The sequence below is a fragment of the Dipodomys ordii genome, unplaced genomic scaffold (assembly GCF_000151885.1).
Source record: "Dipodomys ordii isolate 6190 unplaced genomic scaffold, Dord_2.0 Scaffold123, whole genome shotgun sequence".
NCBI classification, from domain to species: Eukaryota; Metazoa; Chordata; class Mammalia; order Rodentia; family Heteromyidae; genus Dipodomys; species Dipodomys ordii.
In genome coordinates this window covers 2,581,546-2,598,487 of record NW_012267339.1, presented here as the reverse complement: position 1 = coordinate 2,598,487, position 16,942 = coordinate 2,581,546, and the positions used below count along the sequence as shown (strand labels likewise).

The 16,942-nt window shown below is 35.8% G+C and overlaps 1 protein-coding gene across 1 annotated transcript in view; it reads left to right on the top strand.

The window, feature by feature from the left end:
• The window catches only part of Asic5 (acid sensing (proton gated) ion channel family member 5), a 28,620-nt gene extending 12,095 nt beyond the window's left edge, over positions 1–16,525 (top strand). The window contains 6 exon segments of the mRNA XM_013029833.1: positions 2,763–2,912; positions 4,000–4,147; positions 6,660–6,716; positions 8,760–8,928; positions 14,206–14,297; positions 16,250–16,525. Of these exon segments, the coding sequence (XP_012885287.1) occupies positions 2,763–2,912; positions 4,000–4,147; positions 6,660–6,716; positions 8,760–8,928; positions 14,206–14,297; positions 16,250–16,440 (807 nt within the window). The 3' untranslated portion in view covers positions 16,441–16,525.
• Positions 16,526–16,942: the final 417 nt, after the last annotated feature.

The window sequence follows — 16,942 nt, the reverse complement described above, 5'->3', positions numbered from 1 at the left end:
CATATAAAGATATGTGATTAGGGTATTTTCCACTGGTTGGGTTCTATTTTATCTTTTGTTGTTATGCTAGGGTACATGGGTGTTATGTAACTTACTGACTCAGAGAATAAAAAGGCAATTTTTTTGACTCGCAATCTGCAGATTTTAGTTATCCAAGTGATTTTCATTACCCTGACTCCTGGAATTGTTTATGCCACAAAATAAAGAAACAGATTTCAGTATTATATAATGTATAAAATTGTTTGGTAATGTGTGTGGTTAATTGAAAATTACTGTAATTCCAGCTTTTGTTTTGTAATGTGCTTGAATTGGCCTGGGAGGTTGTAAATGGTTAGACCTGGAAGGCAAGTTTTCAGAACCTAGCAAATGCAGTAGTGTCATCCTCAAGAGTCCCTAAGTGACTTCTCTCAAAGCTTGTTTTCACTTTGTCTTGTATTAAAATGGTATTCTTGTGAATTTAAAAGCATTCTACTCCATTACCAAGGTTTTGTATGTGAGAGTTCTGAAATGATGACTTATTAAGTATCCAAAAGCATACAATTCATAAGATAGATGAGAGAAAAATCTGGTTATGAATTCTACCAAACTACCTCGTTCTCCCTATTTACATTAATGAAGTCAATGGCACTGTTAAAGAATGTCCCTCCCCTAGGGTATAACCCCTGCTTGCACTGTATTTGATGTTATAATTTGTGGAGGGGAAGGGCAAAAACAAATCGTTTAAATAGGGATACAGGTGGACCCATTGCAACAATGAGACGTACAAGTCGTTATGTAGAAAACGAACTTTACAACTTTGGTAGGGGGGAGAGGAGGGTTGGGAGGGGGGAAGGATGGGAGGGAAAGGGGAAACAAAGGAGGAGGCTACAATGCTTGATAAGAAATGTACTCATTATCTTGCCCATGTAATTATAACTCCTCTGTACAGTATTTCCACAATGAAAAAAAAGAAAAAAAGAAGAAGAATTTCTATGAGCCAGGTTCCCATGCACATCTATACTCTAGCTTCTCAGGAGGCTCAGAGCTGATCATGGCATTTCGAAGCCAGCCTCTACCGAAGAAAAGTCCATGACACTCTTCATTCCTATTAACCATGAAAAAGCTGGGAGTAGAGTCAGGAGCCAATGGCTCCCACCTGTAATTCCAGCTACTAAGGCTGAGATCTGAGGATTGTAATTCAAAGCCAACCCAGGCAGAAAACTTCCCTTGAGAATTTTATCTCCAATTAACCACTCAAAAACTGGAAGTGGCGCTCTGGCTGAAAGTGGTAGTGCACTTCCCTTGAGTGAAAAGAGCTCAGGGACAATGCCCTGAGTTTAAGCCCGTCAAGTGACCAAAAAAAAAAAGTCAGAAGTGGAAGTGTGAGACACACACACACACATACACACACACACAAGAATTTCCACTAAAGTACTCTTTTATAATTTTCTGTTATATCCATTCAGGATAATTTTATTTACATCCAAATACAATGTTGCACATTGCAAATATTTGACCAATATTTTCAAGCCATTCAGCTATTATCCCTACTAATCAGATACTAATCATAATATTTTTTATCTTAGTACTGGGGTTTGAACACAAAGTCTAAGAAATGGCCTTGAGTTTTTCTCTCTAGACTGACACTCTACCACTTTATTCACTCCATGTCCAGGTTTTTGCTGGCTAATTGGAAATGAGTCACATATACTTTGTCACACAGATTGGCTTCAAATCAGATCCTCAGATCTCAACCTCCTGAGTCACTAGGATTGTAAGAGTGAGCTATTGGCACCCAGCTAAAAACTAATCATAAATTTCCCAAGCTGGGATTTCCAAAATATTTTATATTTCAGTTAAAATATGCAAATTCATTTATTTTTCCTGATATCCTGCTAAGATCAGACCTCACACAAAAATCAGAATTAATATTATGAACATACAATATAATGGGAATAGTTTTGCACAGATAATGAACTGTCACCTCTCTGCTTTTCATCATTGATTTGAGAGTATTCTTACAAAACCTAAAGTAACAAACTTCCAGAACATATTTTGAAATACTATGCTCTTTGCAACTTTCTGTGAATGTTTTATGTAGCCATTCTTTTATGATTACATAAAAAATTAGAAAATTAGAAAAAAAGTTGCAAACAATGCAATGTTTCATAAATATATGACATTGAGATATTTCACTAGATAAGCTCTTGCTACTTAAAGGCTTGTAACCAGTAAAGAAGACTATGACTTAAAAAGAGAATATTGAGCATGTTCATTAAAGGGATTATCATATATTCTGTTGACCTATTTGCTGAGAAGTCATCATATTCTCAAGTCCAATGATCAAGTTCCTAGAGGTTTAGTACAAAAATATCTTTACCTGACATAAGATTTATATCAAAGCAATACTGGTGTTAATTAAATAGTATAAATCTTTACAAGCTCAGGAAAATAAATTTGAAATAAGCCTAGGGGTGTTAATTGCAAAGAGAGAAAAGCCAATAGATTCTCAAAAGTATAGGATCAAAGAAAAGGGCCAAAGGGGAAATATAAAAAGACAGTTTGGTGAAGAGGAAGATGGAAACCAGGCATGAGCAGCCACTGGTGTATCTGAGTCCGCATCTGTAGACAGCTGTAGGGGGTCTTTTACACCATTTACACAAAAAGAGACTGAAGCCTAGTATTAAGTTGACTATATTGATTTTAGGGAAGTCTAATGCTATGACATGATGCAACAAAATCCTAAATTCTAGAATTTGAGAACATGGATATTTATGTTTCAGGAGGAATTTACTGATAAGCCCTCCCTGGGCTTTGCTGATGCTGGGATCATATTTGTTATCCATTCACCTAAGAAGGAGCCACAGTTTGATGGCTTGGGCCTGTCCTCACCAGTGGGCATGCATGCACGGGTGACAATCCGCCAACTCAAGGCAAGTGCTAGAGATGGGCAGAGTCAGAGGAATTAGGTGGAGTAATGAGTACATTAAGTCAACAACAACAACAAAAAACATGTTTTTCCCATGCCTTAAAATAAGGCAGGAAATACCAGTCTCATTTTACATTCTATTTCTTCATCAGAAGGCACATGCTTGCTAAATAAAGTATGAATTACCGTTTGTTCAAAGCATATTATGTGATTTTTGGAAATCACACAATGAGATCCTTTCTTATTACAAATGTATGCAAGTTCAAAAAAGTTTGAAAGCAAAAAGAAGTGGTTAAATTCATATATACAACCTGAGTACAAGCTGGGGAGCTATGCAACCCAAAGTAACTTGCATGAGAAATTCAGAAGTTGCTGAACATGATGTTTTGTCTCCAGGGGTTATCTGGGAAGGGGAAAATTAGAGTGGTAAGAGTGCCAAGCAACAATCGAGCAAGTCTGGCTTTTTTACCTACTGGCTCAGAAATTATCTTTATTAACTTGCTGAATTTGTGTCCTTTCCCTGGACAACTGGGGGTGGGAATATTCCTTTCCTAGTTAGTATGAGGAAAGAATTTACTATTTAACTTCCCTAGTTAATATGAAGAAAACATTTACGTTGCAACCTGGAACACTGTATTCCCTTATTTAAGGGAATTCTTGCTTCTTCTTTGTGAGTTGGCTGGTGACTATGCGAACACAACATATACTAAAACGATTTTATATAAGTTAATTTTTACACATGTTTACTTAGTTACTTAACTAGTTGGTCTACTGAGGTTCGGACTTAGGGTTCTTCTTTTGCTTGGCAGACTTGGGCCTCATTCCTGTTATTCTATGAGTTAATTTTTTAGAATTATTAGTCTACAGGACGTTATTAGCTATCATTTGAGATAAATGTAAAAAATACCACCCTAATATTTACCTTAGGGGGTTTCAAATGAATAGTGTAGCAAAATAGGCCTATAGAGTCAAATTTAAAAATTGAAGAGCTCCAAGTGAAAATAAAACAATGTCTGAACCTCTTTGATGAAAAAAAATGGCTGGATTGACTTAGACAAATATTTTGAAGCAGGTGTTTGTTTTGTCTTCAGACAGTCCACCAAGAATACCCCTGGGGAGAGTGCAATCCTGATATCAAGCTGCAGAATTTTCACAGCTACAGTACTTATGGTTGTTTGAAGGAATGCAAAGCCCAGCACATAAAAAAGCAATGTGGATGTTTGCCTTTTCTGCTTCCAGGTAAACAAAGATGGACAATTTCCATACTCAATTACCAGTTCTTATTTTGAAACATGGGAAAACAATACACCATCCAACTCTTTTCTCTTCTTATGAAATTCCATGCTGAAAATTTGATTCATTCTCCAAATGTAACTCTACTGATACATTTGAAGTCATAAAGTCCTGCAGAAATTTCTATAAAAGACAATTGTGTTCTAAAGGTAAATCCTAGATTCTTATTTCAAAGGTTGCAACTAGCTGCTCTCTGGTACTTGAAACTGCACATAAAGGTGTTCTTAATTTGAAAGAAAAATCAGGTCATATGCATTAAGTCATATGGACATTGAAGATTTCACTTTGGGGGCATTCCGTACATTGTGACTACAGGATAATTTTCAAGTCTCCTCTGCCTGAAGTTTGAGACATTTCCATAGCCAGGGGTTCTCTTAAGGCCAGCGATGAAGGAAGTGATAAAGCAGAGTGGGTTAGAGTGGGATCTTATCACAATGATTGATCTGGGTGATCTCACACAAGTGGATGAACCTTTGTCTTTATTTCTGCCCAGTGAGAAGATATTTATGCTAACTTCTAGGGCTATTACAAGGATTAAATGAGTTTAGAAGTGGTTTAAAAAGTGTCAGGCAAAGAATCTATCCATAGTTCCTTAATCCCCCTTTCCATAACATATCTATTAAAAATGTAAACCACACTAAGGGAAAACCAGTTTGCCATTATTCTCCCTTTCCCTTTCCACACAAATGGCAAACCCTTTCTTCTCTCTTCCATTGGAGAAACCTCAAAGATTCATTCATACTATCTCTTCTCTTAACCAATACCATGTTCCTGAAGAGCTACTTTTCAGATAAACTACTGACCCATACAAATGCCTGCTCTGACTCAGATTTGCCCTTCACATTTATATTGGAAAGAACCATAAATTGAGTCATGTAGTGTAATGTTTACTTTCTAGCATGCTGACTGCCTGGGGATTGATCTCCTCAAATCACACACACACACACACACACACACACACACACACACACACACACACACATATGCATGCACTGGGAATTGTGATGCTTTCTTGTAATCCTCATTAAGACAGAAAGATCTCAAGTTACATAATGACTTTCAAGCCAACCCAGGCTACATGAAAAGAGCCTATCACAAAACCACCCAAACAAATTAAAACAACAACAAAGAACTTAATTGTTTTTTTATAAAGTGCAAAATTATTAATATAGACTGAAAATTAAGCAAGATACTGAATAAACCACAAAAATTATTATTGTTTTGGCTAGATCCTCACATATCCCTTTAATTTCACTTACAGATGAAGAAATAAAGATTTAAAGTTAATTAGCTAAAGTAACTCCAATAATAACTTGAAAAAGCATTCATCACAAATAAAAGAAAAAAAAAAGAAAAAGCATTCTTCCAAATTGGCTATTCAGATTGTGGGTCAATTCCAAAGTTTCATTATGTTTTAGAAGAAAGGAAAGCATGGTTTTAAAAAGTGGAATTTTCTATTAACATTAAATGCAGGTCTTTTTTCTGCCTTTCAATTTTTGCAGTTTCCATATAAAGAGCACATTAGTGTATTTAGGCAAGCATTCCACAAATTGTCCACAAATTCTAAGAGGATAATCTCCTTTTCTTATTTGCCAGATTATTGACTAAACACTGTAGTTGACATCAGAGACCCCATGGGTATAGCAATAAATTCAGATGAGATTCAAAGACTAAGTTATTAGAATCAGTCCTGGGGTTAAACTCCACTTGAATGGATGTTCATTTTATTGTTTGTCTCAGTATTAATAAATATTGGTGCTTATTTGCCTTCATTCTATCTCGAGAGGCATCCAGCCATTGTGTGTGTGTGGGGTGTGTGTGTGTGTGTATGTGTGTGTAGATTAGGTGGCTAAGTAGATAGTTGGGTACATAGATAGATATATAAATTGATAGAAAGAAAGATAGATGATAAATAGAGAGAGAGAGAGATAGCTAGAGATAATCATATGCATGGACAGATTAGGATTTAAGATATTCAGAGCATGCGAAGGCTGACTGTTTAGCTTTGGACAAGCAGCTTCCTGAGGCTTAGTTTCCTCATTTGTTAAATGATAATTTCCGCATCAGAAGGTTGCCAGATGAGTCAAATAAGATGATAACTGTGAGCTTTAAAACTAAAAGGCTACCAACATTTGAAAACTTTTAGTTCCACTTAAGGATTTTAGAATTGTAGAGGCAAAATTGAAAGAAATTAAAAAAATACCTTATTCATTCTAGGTAGTTTCATTAGATCTTAATATGTTACCCTACTTATTTTACAAAAGAATAAGTGTCTGGATAGATGGATGGAGGGATGTTTGGACAGATGAAATGTTTGTCATTGAGCTGTTTATGTGCAGTCTTGGGCTTGAAAGCAGCTCTGAGGTAAGGGGTACCCTGGTTCATGATGTCCGGGGTTCATTCCCTAGCACCAAAAACACATGAAAAAAAAGCATATATTAAACTTACTGTTTTTAAGGAAATGGAGCAGAATGTGACCTACAAAAATACTACAGCTGTGTTTCTCCTATCATTGGTAAGTGCCTTCATTTACTTATTTTGTATTCAAGACTTGCACTAAACTTACCTATCAACATTAAATCATATCATGAATAATGCAGAAATGAAACAAAATAAACTGCAAGAGGGAATTTCTTAATAATAACTTAAATAAACATAGTAAAACAAAAACAAACTAAAATCCTTCAGATTTCCAGACTTGCTCTAGTTAAAAATGCACACTGACAGAGTAACATCAGGAGAGTTCAAGTTGTTTTTTTTTTTGAATTAGCATGCTACTTAGAATTTTGCTCTTTATAATAATAAAAATAACCTTCTTTGTGTATATAAATAAACATGTTTGTCATGGATAAGTCAAATCACAGATACAAGAGAAAGTCATGTAAAGTGAGCCATGTGAGAACCCTCCTTTCATCTGTTCACTTTATTATGCAGTTATTTTATACATGTAAAATTTTAAACAATTGGAATCATAATGATGAATGCCTATTTTTTTTGGGGTGGGGGTCCGGTCGTGGGCCTGAACTCTAAGCCTGGGTGCTGTCCCTCAGCTCTTAACCTCAAGGCTATCGCTCTACGACTTGAGTCACAGGACCACTTTCGGCTTTTTGCTTATGTGGTGCTGAGGAATTGAACCCAGGGCCTCATGCATGCAAGGCAAGCGCTCTACCACTGAGCCACCTTCTCAGCCCGAATGCCTTTTTTTTCCTTTTTTTTTCTTGTCTTTTTCCTTTATTTTTAAGATAAGATCTTACTCTGTAATCCAGGATAATCTTTTTATCTTTCTTTTTTTCTTTTTGGTCTGTCATGGGGCTTGAAGTCTGGGCTTGGGCGCTGTCCCTCAGCCCTTCAGCTCAAGCCGAGTGCTCTACCACTTGAGTCACAGCACCACTTCCGGTTTTCTGGTGGTTTATTGGAGATAAAAGTCTCACAGACTTTCCTGCTCTGGCTGGCTTTGAACCATAATCCTCAAATCTCAGCCTCCTGAGTAGCTAGGATTTCCAGGCTTAAGCCACTCGTGCACAGCCAGGATAATCTTAATGCAATATCCTCCTTCATTCTCCTCCTAAATGCTGGGATTAAGCATGAAACTTGTGTATAATTGGATACATCTGCTTCTAGTTTATTTAGTTGGTAGGGGTCCTGGGGCTTGAACTCAGGGTCAGGCCCTGTTCCTGAGCACTTTTGCTCAAGGGTGGTACTCTACCATTTGAGCCACAGCTCCACTTTCAGCTTTTAGGTGATTAATGGGAAGTAAAAGTCTCACCAACTTTCCTGGCTGAGCAGGCTATAAACCCTGGTCCTCAGATTTAAGCCTCCTGAGTATTTAGTATTATAGTCATGAGCCACTGGCACCTGGAAGGCATAACTTCTTAGTTTTTTTTTGTTGTTGTAAAGGTGATATAGAGATGGGTTATAGTTACATAAGTCATGTCTTCTTTTTGAACAGTTTTACCTCTTCCCTCGTTTTCTCCCAGTTTTTCCTTCTTGGCCCTTCTCCACCACAAGTGTATAGTTCATTTTCAACAATGTGTCTAGTGAGTATCACTGCTGCATTTGTTTGTACTTTGCTCTCCCTTGCCCTCCCCCAAACAGATAAATTTACATACAAGACAAAATATACAGAAATCAAAAACAAAGGACATGAAAAAAGCAAAGAAACAAGGAGCAAAATAACATAAATCCTCTTCTTCCCATTTCTTGGAGTTCATTTCGATAAATACCATTTTATATGATTGGGTGCACATAGCTGTTCAACCTTTGTGGCCTCTCCTAAGAACCTCACACAGGGTCTTTCTGGAGAGTTTCTCATTTCTATTAAAGATCTGAATCCAGTTACTCAATAAATTAAAGGATAACAATTCCTGTGGTTTCTGTTCTATCTTCCTGGCTATCTGCATTCTTAAGCATAAACATATAAACACATTTGTTTTTAAAAAAAATGGTGATGGAGTTTGTGAGCTACTTTAAAACTGAAAATGAGTGAAATCACAACCTTTAACAAACTGTCCTCACTGTGAGATAATACCTGCATATTCTCTCCTTGTTTTCATTTCAGACTACATTGAACTAAAAGGATTGTGCACAATGGGAACATATAATTCTAGTTGCCCTGTGTCCTGTGAAGAAACAGAATATCCTGCTACTATTTCTTATTCTACTTTTCCAAGTCAAAATGGTTTGAGATTTCTTTCCAAGAAGTTGAATCAAAGCCAAGAATATATTGGGTAATCACATAATTAACATGAATTTGTCTTTATTGAATGTTTTAAGTCTTAGGAAATGAAATGCTGACTAATCAAGGATGGCAATGTATGTGTCACTGAAATAACAATGAGAGCACTGAGATGTACGGTGAGAGGTCAGGTCTTTCTTCCCCTTCAAATCAAATGTCTGAAAAATGAAATGATACTGGACTCATTTGCTTATACCTCCACTGTCCCAGATGGGGGTAATATTTGTACAGATTGAAATCAAATAATATTTCAAATATGAACATTCTGTACTTGTATATCATGTTATTTGTGTTTTCTAATAATGATGTAAGGAGGTAGGATAAAATTATTGTTTTTCTCAAGTGGTAGAGCATGAGCCTTGAGCTGAATTGCTCAGGGACAGCTCCCAGGCCTAGAGCTCAAGCCCCACGACTGACAGAGAGAGAGAGAGAGAGAGAGAGAGATCTTTCATGCGATTGTTTCTAACATATTTATAAGATTATGTCTTTGTTGCTTTGTATGTCCCTCCCCCATGGTATAACCCCTGCTTTCACTATATATGATGTTGGTGTGTGTGGAGGGGAAAAGAATAAATAAAAGTTATTGTTTTTATTTTGCAACAGAGTAGATGGCAAAACACCGACACAGTATTTAAAGTATTTTTCAAAATGCATTAATACTAATTTTAATACACACTATTGTTAATAACTGCTCCATCAAGGCCTTCTTCAATGGCACAAAAGGGAATTAGTTTCAGATCTTGGTCTTTATGCAAAGACCTAGGATTCTCCCTCTATTTCAGCCAGCCTTTAAATGAGGACTAGATTAGTGCTGTTTCTGCTACAGCATCATGCCCCTAAGAAACCATGAATCAAACTGCATAGAAAATTCTTGTAGGTATTTTTTTTCTTTGGCCAGTACAAGGACTTGAACTCATGAAGAAGCAAACAACAAATAACTTGTTTTTATTTACATTTTTAGGTATAAGACCTAACCTAGAAGGGAATCAAATATCATCTGTTGATAATTTAGACTTACATCTATTAAAATAAATACATTAATTATTTTTAAGATGATTTATCTTTGCATATCCAGTACCAGACTGAAGGTTTGTTTTCATTCAGGTGTTTATTTCTGGGATTTATTTTAATAAAAATTTCTTCCCATGTAAATTCAGAGACAATAAAATAATCTTTAAAAGTCTGGGTGAGGTGGAAGTGTTTTTATCAAGATGGACTCCTGGGGTATGATTTCACATACTCAGCTAAAAGTGCTTTTAATTAAACCCTTAATGAAAAGCCAGAGACTAAGAAACTAGTAATTATATCTCAGTTGATACTGCTGCCTTTAGTGAGGGTATTTTTGTATTCCATTTTAACAAGGAACCTAATTTGCATGTAATATTATGCCTATAACTTTCAAATATGACTTAGAAAAGCACTTTGACTTCGCTTTGAGAGGTCTCTAGAGTATTTAATTGCACAGGATATAGACATGAGACTACAGACGCATTGGGGGATTAGAAAAAAATTCCTCTCTTTACTGGACACAATCCCAGACGGCACCATTTCTTTTTCTAAAACCCAGATCATTATAAATAGCTTCCTATGTATTTCATCATAACTGATGCCTGGGGGGTCTTTTCAGGATACTTAGCAAGAGAACCAAGGCAAGTTGCTGATCAAGCACAGTGGCCCCAGGGGCTTCACAGACCCCAAACAGAGCTCACTAGAAATCTGTGCAGAGCCAGGGGCTGGTGTCATCCTAGCAACTCAGGAGGATGAGAGCTGAGGATTTCAGTGCAAAGCCAGCCCAGACATGAAAGTCCGTGAGACTCTTAAATCCCACAAAATATCAGAAAACCGGAAGTGGTGCTGTGGCTCAAGTGGTAGACCGCTTGCCTTAAACTGAAGAGCTCAGGGACATGGAGCTGGCCCAGAGTTCAAGCCCCACAACCGACCAAAAACAACAATAACAAAAAAGAAATCCGTGTGGAATTATGGACTTATTTGTGCACTGGGAGCAGAAAGGAAGGAATAGTGAACTAGAAAAGGCAAACGCAGTGTGTTGAGGAAGCAGAAATAAATCTAACTGGCAATAGGTGAGAAAAGAAGCAACTTTGAATTTACTCACAATTGTGTATGTTTATTTCTGGGGAAGAAACCAACCCCAAAACATAGACATTCTGCCACACATGGCAGCTGCAGAACCTGTAAGGCAGATGAGGAGAATCTTAGATTAATTGAGCCAAGCATCATAGACATGAATGTAAGTATCGATTGTAGTGGCATTTAGGCAGATTTCATTAGTTGTATAAGTGAATTTTTATTTATTTATTTTTATTGTGAGAATACCATACAGAGGAGTTACAATTACATGGGCAAGGTAATGAGTACATTTCTAATCAAGCATTGTAGCCTCCTCTTTGTTTCCCCTTCCTATCCTTTTCCATACTCCCCCTCCTCTCATCACCCGATCCTCCCTACCCCTCCCGACTAAAGTTGTAAAGTTCGTTTTTCGCCATAACGACTTGTACATCTCATTGTTGCAATGGGTCCACCTTTATCCCTAAACGATTTGTTTTTTCCCTTCCCCTCCACAAATTATACCAACATCAAATATAGTGAAAGTAGGGGTTATAACGTGGGGGAGGGACATACAAAGCAACATAGAAATCATCTTATAAATATGTTAGAAACAATTGCATGAAAGGAAAAAAAAATAAAAACAAAAGTGAATTTTCAAAACTGTTCTACCTTAACAAATTTATAATAAAAATGTCTAAAGTAGTTTATTAAATTATATATAAAATTGGTTTATAAAAATAGTTTTTCAATGAATAATGCAGCCTTTGGGTTCAAGCCCACGGAAAAACATTTTCTTAGTGTTTTGGAACATGATACATGTTCATTTTCTCTAATCCCTTTTCCCTTATGAGAATCCACATTCTATTTTATAATTGTATCTTTCTTAAGACAAGCATGTAATCTAAGACATTAGTGAAATATTTCTGGGTCACTATAACATAAAGATTCAGTTAGACCCAAAGGACTGGACAAATTACCTGTGTGAGAGACACTGCACAAACATCATAGTATTATTTTAAAAGAGGAATTTCTTGTCTCCTCAAAACACATGTGGATAATGCTTGGGAATGACCATGAATGTTGTATCTGAGAAACTAAACAATACTATCAATATACATGTAAATTAGGACCATAATGGAAGAGGAGGAGATTAAATTATTACTAAGATTTCTGAACTTCCGAGACAACTTTATTATAATTTCTTTTAGTAATTATTTTATAAATTATAAACATTTCCATGACTCTCCATTATCTGTTTAAACATAATACATTTTCCTGTTACTCAGGGTTAAACCAATGAACATTAAGTACACATATTAATGATACACTTTGAATTAAATTTATTTAGGAATATTGATTTTTAACAAACTGTAAACAACAGGAAAGAGATTTACAGTCCTGTTCCTTAGATATGTCAAAGAACATTGTATCATTCCAGGAAGGCTTGCAAATAGAATCCAACCATAATGACAATAATTATTGTCATTTAAAATTCATGTGCTGGTTGGTTTACTCTTCCATTTATAGAGTAGGCAAGTTAATATTTACCCACTCATTTATTGGTTTTATCTTTAATTTGTTATGATGTTTTGCAAATATATAATGAACACCTGTGATGTGTTAAGATTCATGGAATATTCTAGTATCTGGGGATTCATCTGTGTATGAGACACAGAACTCTGCCTCCTTGTGTCTATTCCACTGAAGTATCAACTGACAGTTAATACAGGTACTTGTGTCATATGTCATTGGGATCCTGTGACAGCAAAGGTAGGTGGAAAGTAGTCTGGAGAAGGTACAGAAGCTCTTTGTCAAGCTTGTTTTCTATGATAGGAAAGAGCTTCTTGAAGAGGACAGTGAGCAAGGACTCACAGTGGTGATTGTCAGAAGTGCATGCAAGAGTTTGACTAAATACCTTGTAGTATCTGTGAGCTTGGAACTGAGCGCTCATGCTGTGATTCAGCAAGTTATCCAAGTACATTATGGTTACTATGTGGGGGGCAGAAAATATGTATATTTGAGATGGGATGATTTAAGATTGGAAGCACAAAGATCCATTAGAATGATATTGTAAAAATCTCCAGGAAATATTATGAAGCTCAGGCAAAGGTAGTCACACTCTAATATATACTGAAGGTATGAAAAATAGAATTTCCTATTGAACACAGGGAGTGCCATGATTTACATTGTAAATGGAAGAAATATCAAGAATTTCACTGGGAATTTATTCATTTGCAAGACATACAAGTTGAAATATCAAGAAACAACTGAAGATACTATTGGAGTTGAAGGTAGAAGCTAAGTTCAAGGTAGAGGAGATAGAGCAAGAGTCTTCAAGGCCATATAACAAACTAATTTCAAAACAGTGGTTCATAAGGACAATAGTGGCTCACACCTGTGATCCTAGCTACTCAAGAGGTTGAGATATGAGGATCAAGCTTCAAAGACAGCCCAGACAGAAAAGTCATTAAGACTCATCTCCAGTTAACCACCTAAAAGCCAAAAGTGGAGATGTGGCAAAAGTAGTAGAGCACCAGCTTTGAGTGAAAAAGCCTCCTGCTAGCAAAAAGCTCTGTTGCCCCAATGAGGGGAAAAACAAAACAAAACAACATTGTTTCATTACTCTGATCTCATGTAAATATTTCTAGAAAATATTAATAAAAGAGCACTTGCTCAAGTATTAAGGACTAAAGTTAAATTCCATTTATTGAACACTTAGCATAAGCCAGGTTGTGAGCCAGGTCTGCATATACATTGTGTAATTTGTCCTTGTAACAATGGGGAATTCAACTCTAAAATCTTGGCCACTAGGATTTTAACCAAGTTGTCAACCAAGATGTAAACAAACTGATTTCTCCAAGGTCACATAAGTAACAACAAAAAGAACCAGGATTTGAATTAGAATTAAACATATAACTTAAAGTTTGTGAATACTTAAGTCTGTTCAGTAGACATTTAATGCTTCTATTCAAAAAAGAGGAAGGAAAATTGTTAGGTCCAGGATAATTCTTTTTTTTTAAATATTAACATGCCATGAGTGTTTTCCAAATAGTACATATTAAGATTAACATTGAGTATACATGATAGGCCTAACTGAACATTAGGCAGCATCTGATTTTAAAATAAATATTACCTTTTTCAGGTGGGAATTAAAAACCATGCTGATCATTTTGAGTTAAGTTAACTGTGTTTCTATCACCAGGGAGAATCTTGTGAACATTGAAATAAACTATAGTGACCTCAACTATAAGATAACCCAACAACAAAAAGCAGTGAGTGTGCCTGAGTTACTTGGTAAGTGTTATTTACTTGTTTCTCAGTTCTCTTCATTTTCTATTAGCTTATTTTCCTTTCCTTTTCAAGGCTTAATTTATCAATGGGAGAAAAAAATCAGTAGTTCTTGTCATCTCATGGAGGGTTATTTACATTTAACACTTCTATTCCCATGTAACTCAGCCCCGTATTGGGCATTAACAATATGGCTGATGGTTCTTCTCTCATACTCACACTCACATTTTACATTCTACAATAGTCACAGGTGATTATTTCAGTGAGGTATGACCACCTCATAACTGCACAGAGTGTCACCTCAGGATGGGGCAAACAAATAGAACTAAAGCAAATAAAATTAGGTGGTTATTTTACAACCAGTGCCTGTTCCTTCCCTTTATCATCAAATTCACAATCAACTCAATTGTTTATTTCCTGGGTTTTATTGTTTAGTAGAAGATGCTATGCTGATCACATGAATGTTTATCAGCATTAAAAGATATCAGTCAATTCAAGATGAAGAAGAGACTGAGACAGGAAGAAAGCATCACAATTCTCCTTTACACTGGAGAAGCTATATTTCATTACCACACTTAGCAAAGCTAGCATGATCTAAGATGAGTTAGGTGCTGAGAATCAGGTTAGTAATGCAATATGTTTGAGAAGGAAGATCTTTAGTAGCCAGATTTACCAAGACCAAAGGGGAGATATCCAGTCTCTGGTGGAAGGAGAGAATGAGAAATGATTGTTCTAAAGTTTTTTTTGGCAGGAAAAGCAAAATAGAGAGAAAGGATGGTGATAGGTGGGGAAAATGGTGAATGCACTTGATGCCACAGAACTGCACAACTTGAAAATGATAGAAAATGGTAAATTTTATGTTAAATACACTTTAACACAATAGGAATGCAGTTATGACAAATACAGACTTTTAAACATTTTTAAAAGGCAGTTACATGTAATATATTTCGGTTAAATGGAACATTACATATTTTTATTGTTTTTGTATGGTTGAATCAGGTATTATCAGTTCCTGATTGGACCATGTCTTCTTTTCCATCACTCTTTCCCAGTCTTTCCCTTCCATCCCCACCCATAAGATACACAGTTCATTTTTTACATAGTGTCTGGTATCACTGCTGTATTTGTTGATCCTTTTCCCCTTTGTATGTGACCTCCCTTACCCTCCCAAATACAAACAAACAAAAGGAAAGAAAACAAACAAAAATATGTCAAAACAAAAAAATGTCTCCTTTCACCATTAGATATATTGATTAAAGAAGGTTAGCTGGGCACTGGTGGCTCACACCTGCAATCCTAGCTACTCAGGAGGCTGACATTTGAGGATGGCAATTTGAAGCCAGCCTGGGCAGGACAGTCTGTGAGACTCTTATCTCCAATTAACCACTAGAAAACCAGAAGTAGCACTGTGGCCCAAGTGTGGAGCTAGCTTTGACCTGAAGAGCTCGCAGACTGAGCTCAGACCCAGAGTTCAACCCCCACTACTGACAAAAAAAAAAGGAAGTTTAAACATTTGCTGTCCAGACTGCCTGAAGATTAAATTTCTGGAAAATGACATCATCCAGTAATGTCTTACCAATGTTTCATTTCTACCGTTCATGTTACACATGAGAATGAACTTTAAACTATGTAGGCTCTGTTAGGGATTTATCTAGACTCTGTATATTCTGGAAATTGGGTTAGATTTTCAGAGACTGTATATTTACTGTGTCTCTCTTTTGAGATGACTTGTATGGATTTTTTTTGGCAGGTATTACTAGTTTGCATTCATGTTACATTAAATTTTTAAGTAATGATAAAATGCCCTGAGTTCAATCCCCGGTATCAATAAATATATCAACATATATCTTCAGTTGTGACTATCTTGTTAGCTTTAAATAATTTAACTGCTAGTAATGTTTAATTTTCTTTTTAATGATTAAACAATGGCTTAATTGCTGTATTGCTTCCCATCCCAGCAGATCTTGGTGGTCAGCTTGGTCTATTTTGTGGAGCCAGTATGATTACAATTATAGAGATTATTGAATATGCATTTACCAATTTCTACTGGATATGCATTTTCCTTTTGCTGAAGATACCTGAAATGATCCAGTGTGCTCCTCCAACTCAGAATCATCCAGGAAAGAAAAATAGAATAGAGATGTGTTAATTTCTGGTTCCAAATGAAAATGTTCTCTTCAAAATACTTTTATATTTAGAATAGCTAATTCATTGTTATGTGACTATATGTTGTAGTTTGGGGAGTTTAATAAAAATCATTGAAAATATCTGTTTCTTTACATGTATACCTATTTATTATCTATTTTATCTTTAACAAATAGTTACTGCTTGACTTTGTTTTCATTTTATTTCCAGCACCTAGAAAAGTAAAGCCTATGGGCAAGCATTTCTTATATTTAATAAATGAATTGGCATTCTTTATGAGTAAATATTCAAACTATACCCAATAAACCATTTAGCATAGACAGGATAACTGCTTATGTAGGAAATAGTAAATATAATCCACGCTTTATAAACTATCTGACAACTTTTACTGTTTGAATTTTTTTCATCTATCTATATAGTTAGTTGTCTGTTCCTATCATTTGGATCTATATTTTTTATATAAAGATGAAATAAAGATGTAATTGAAATGAAGTTGAATCTGTAAT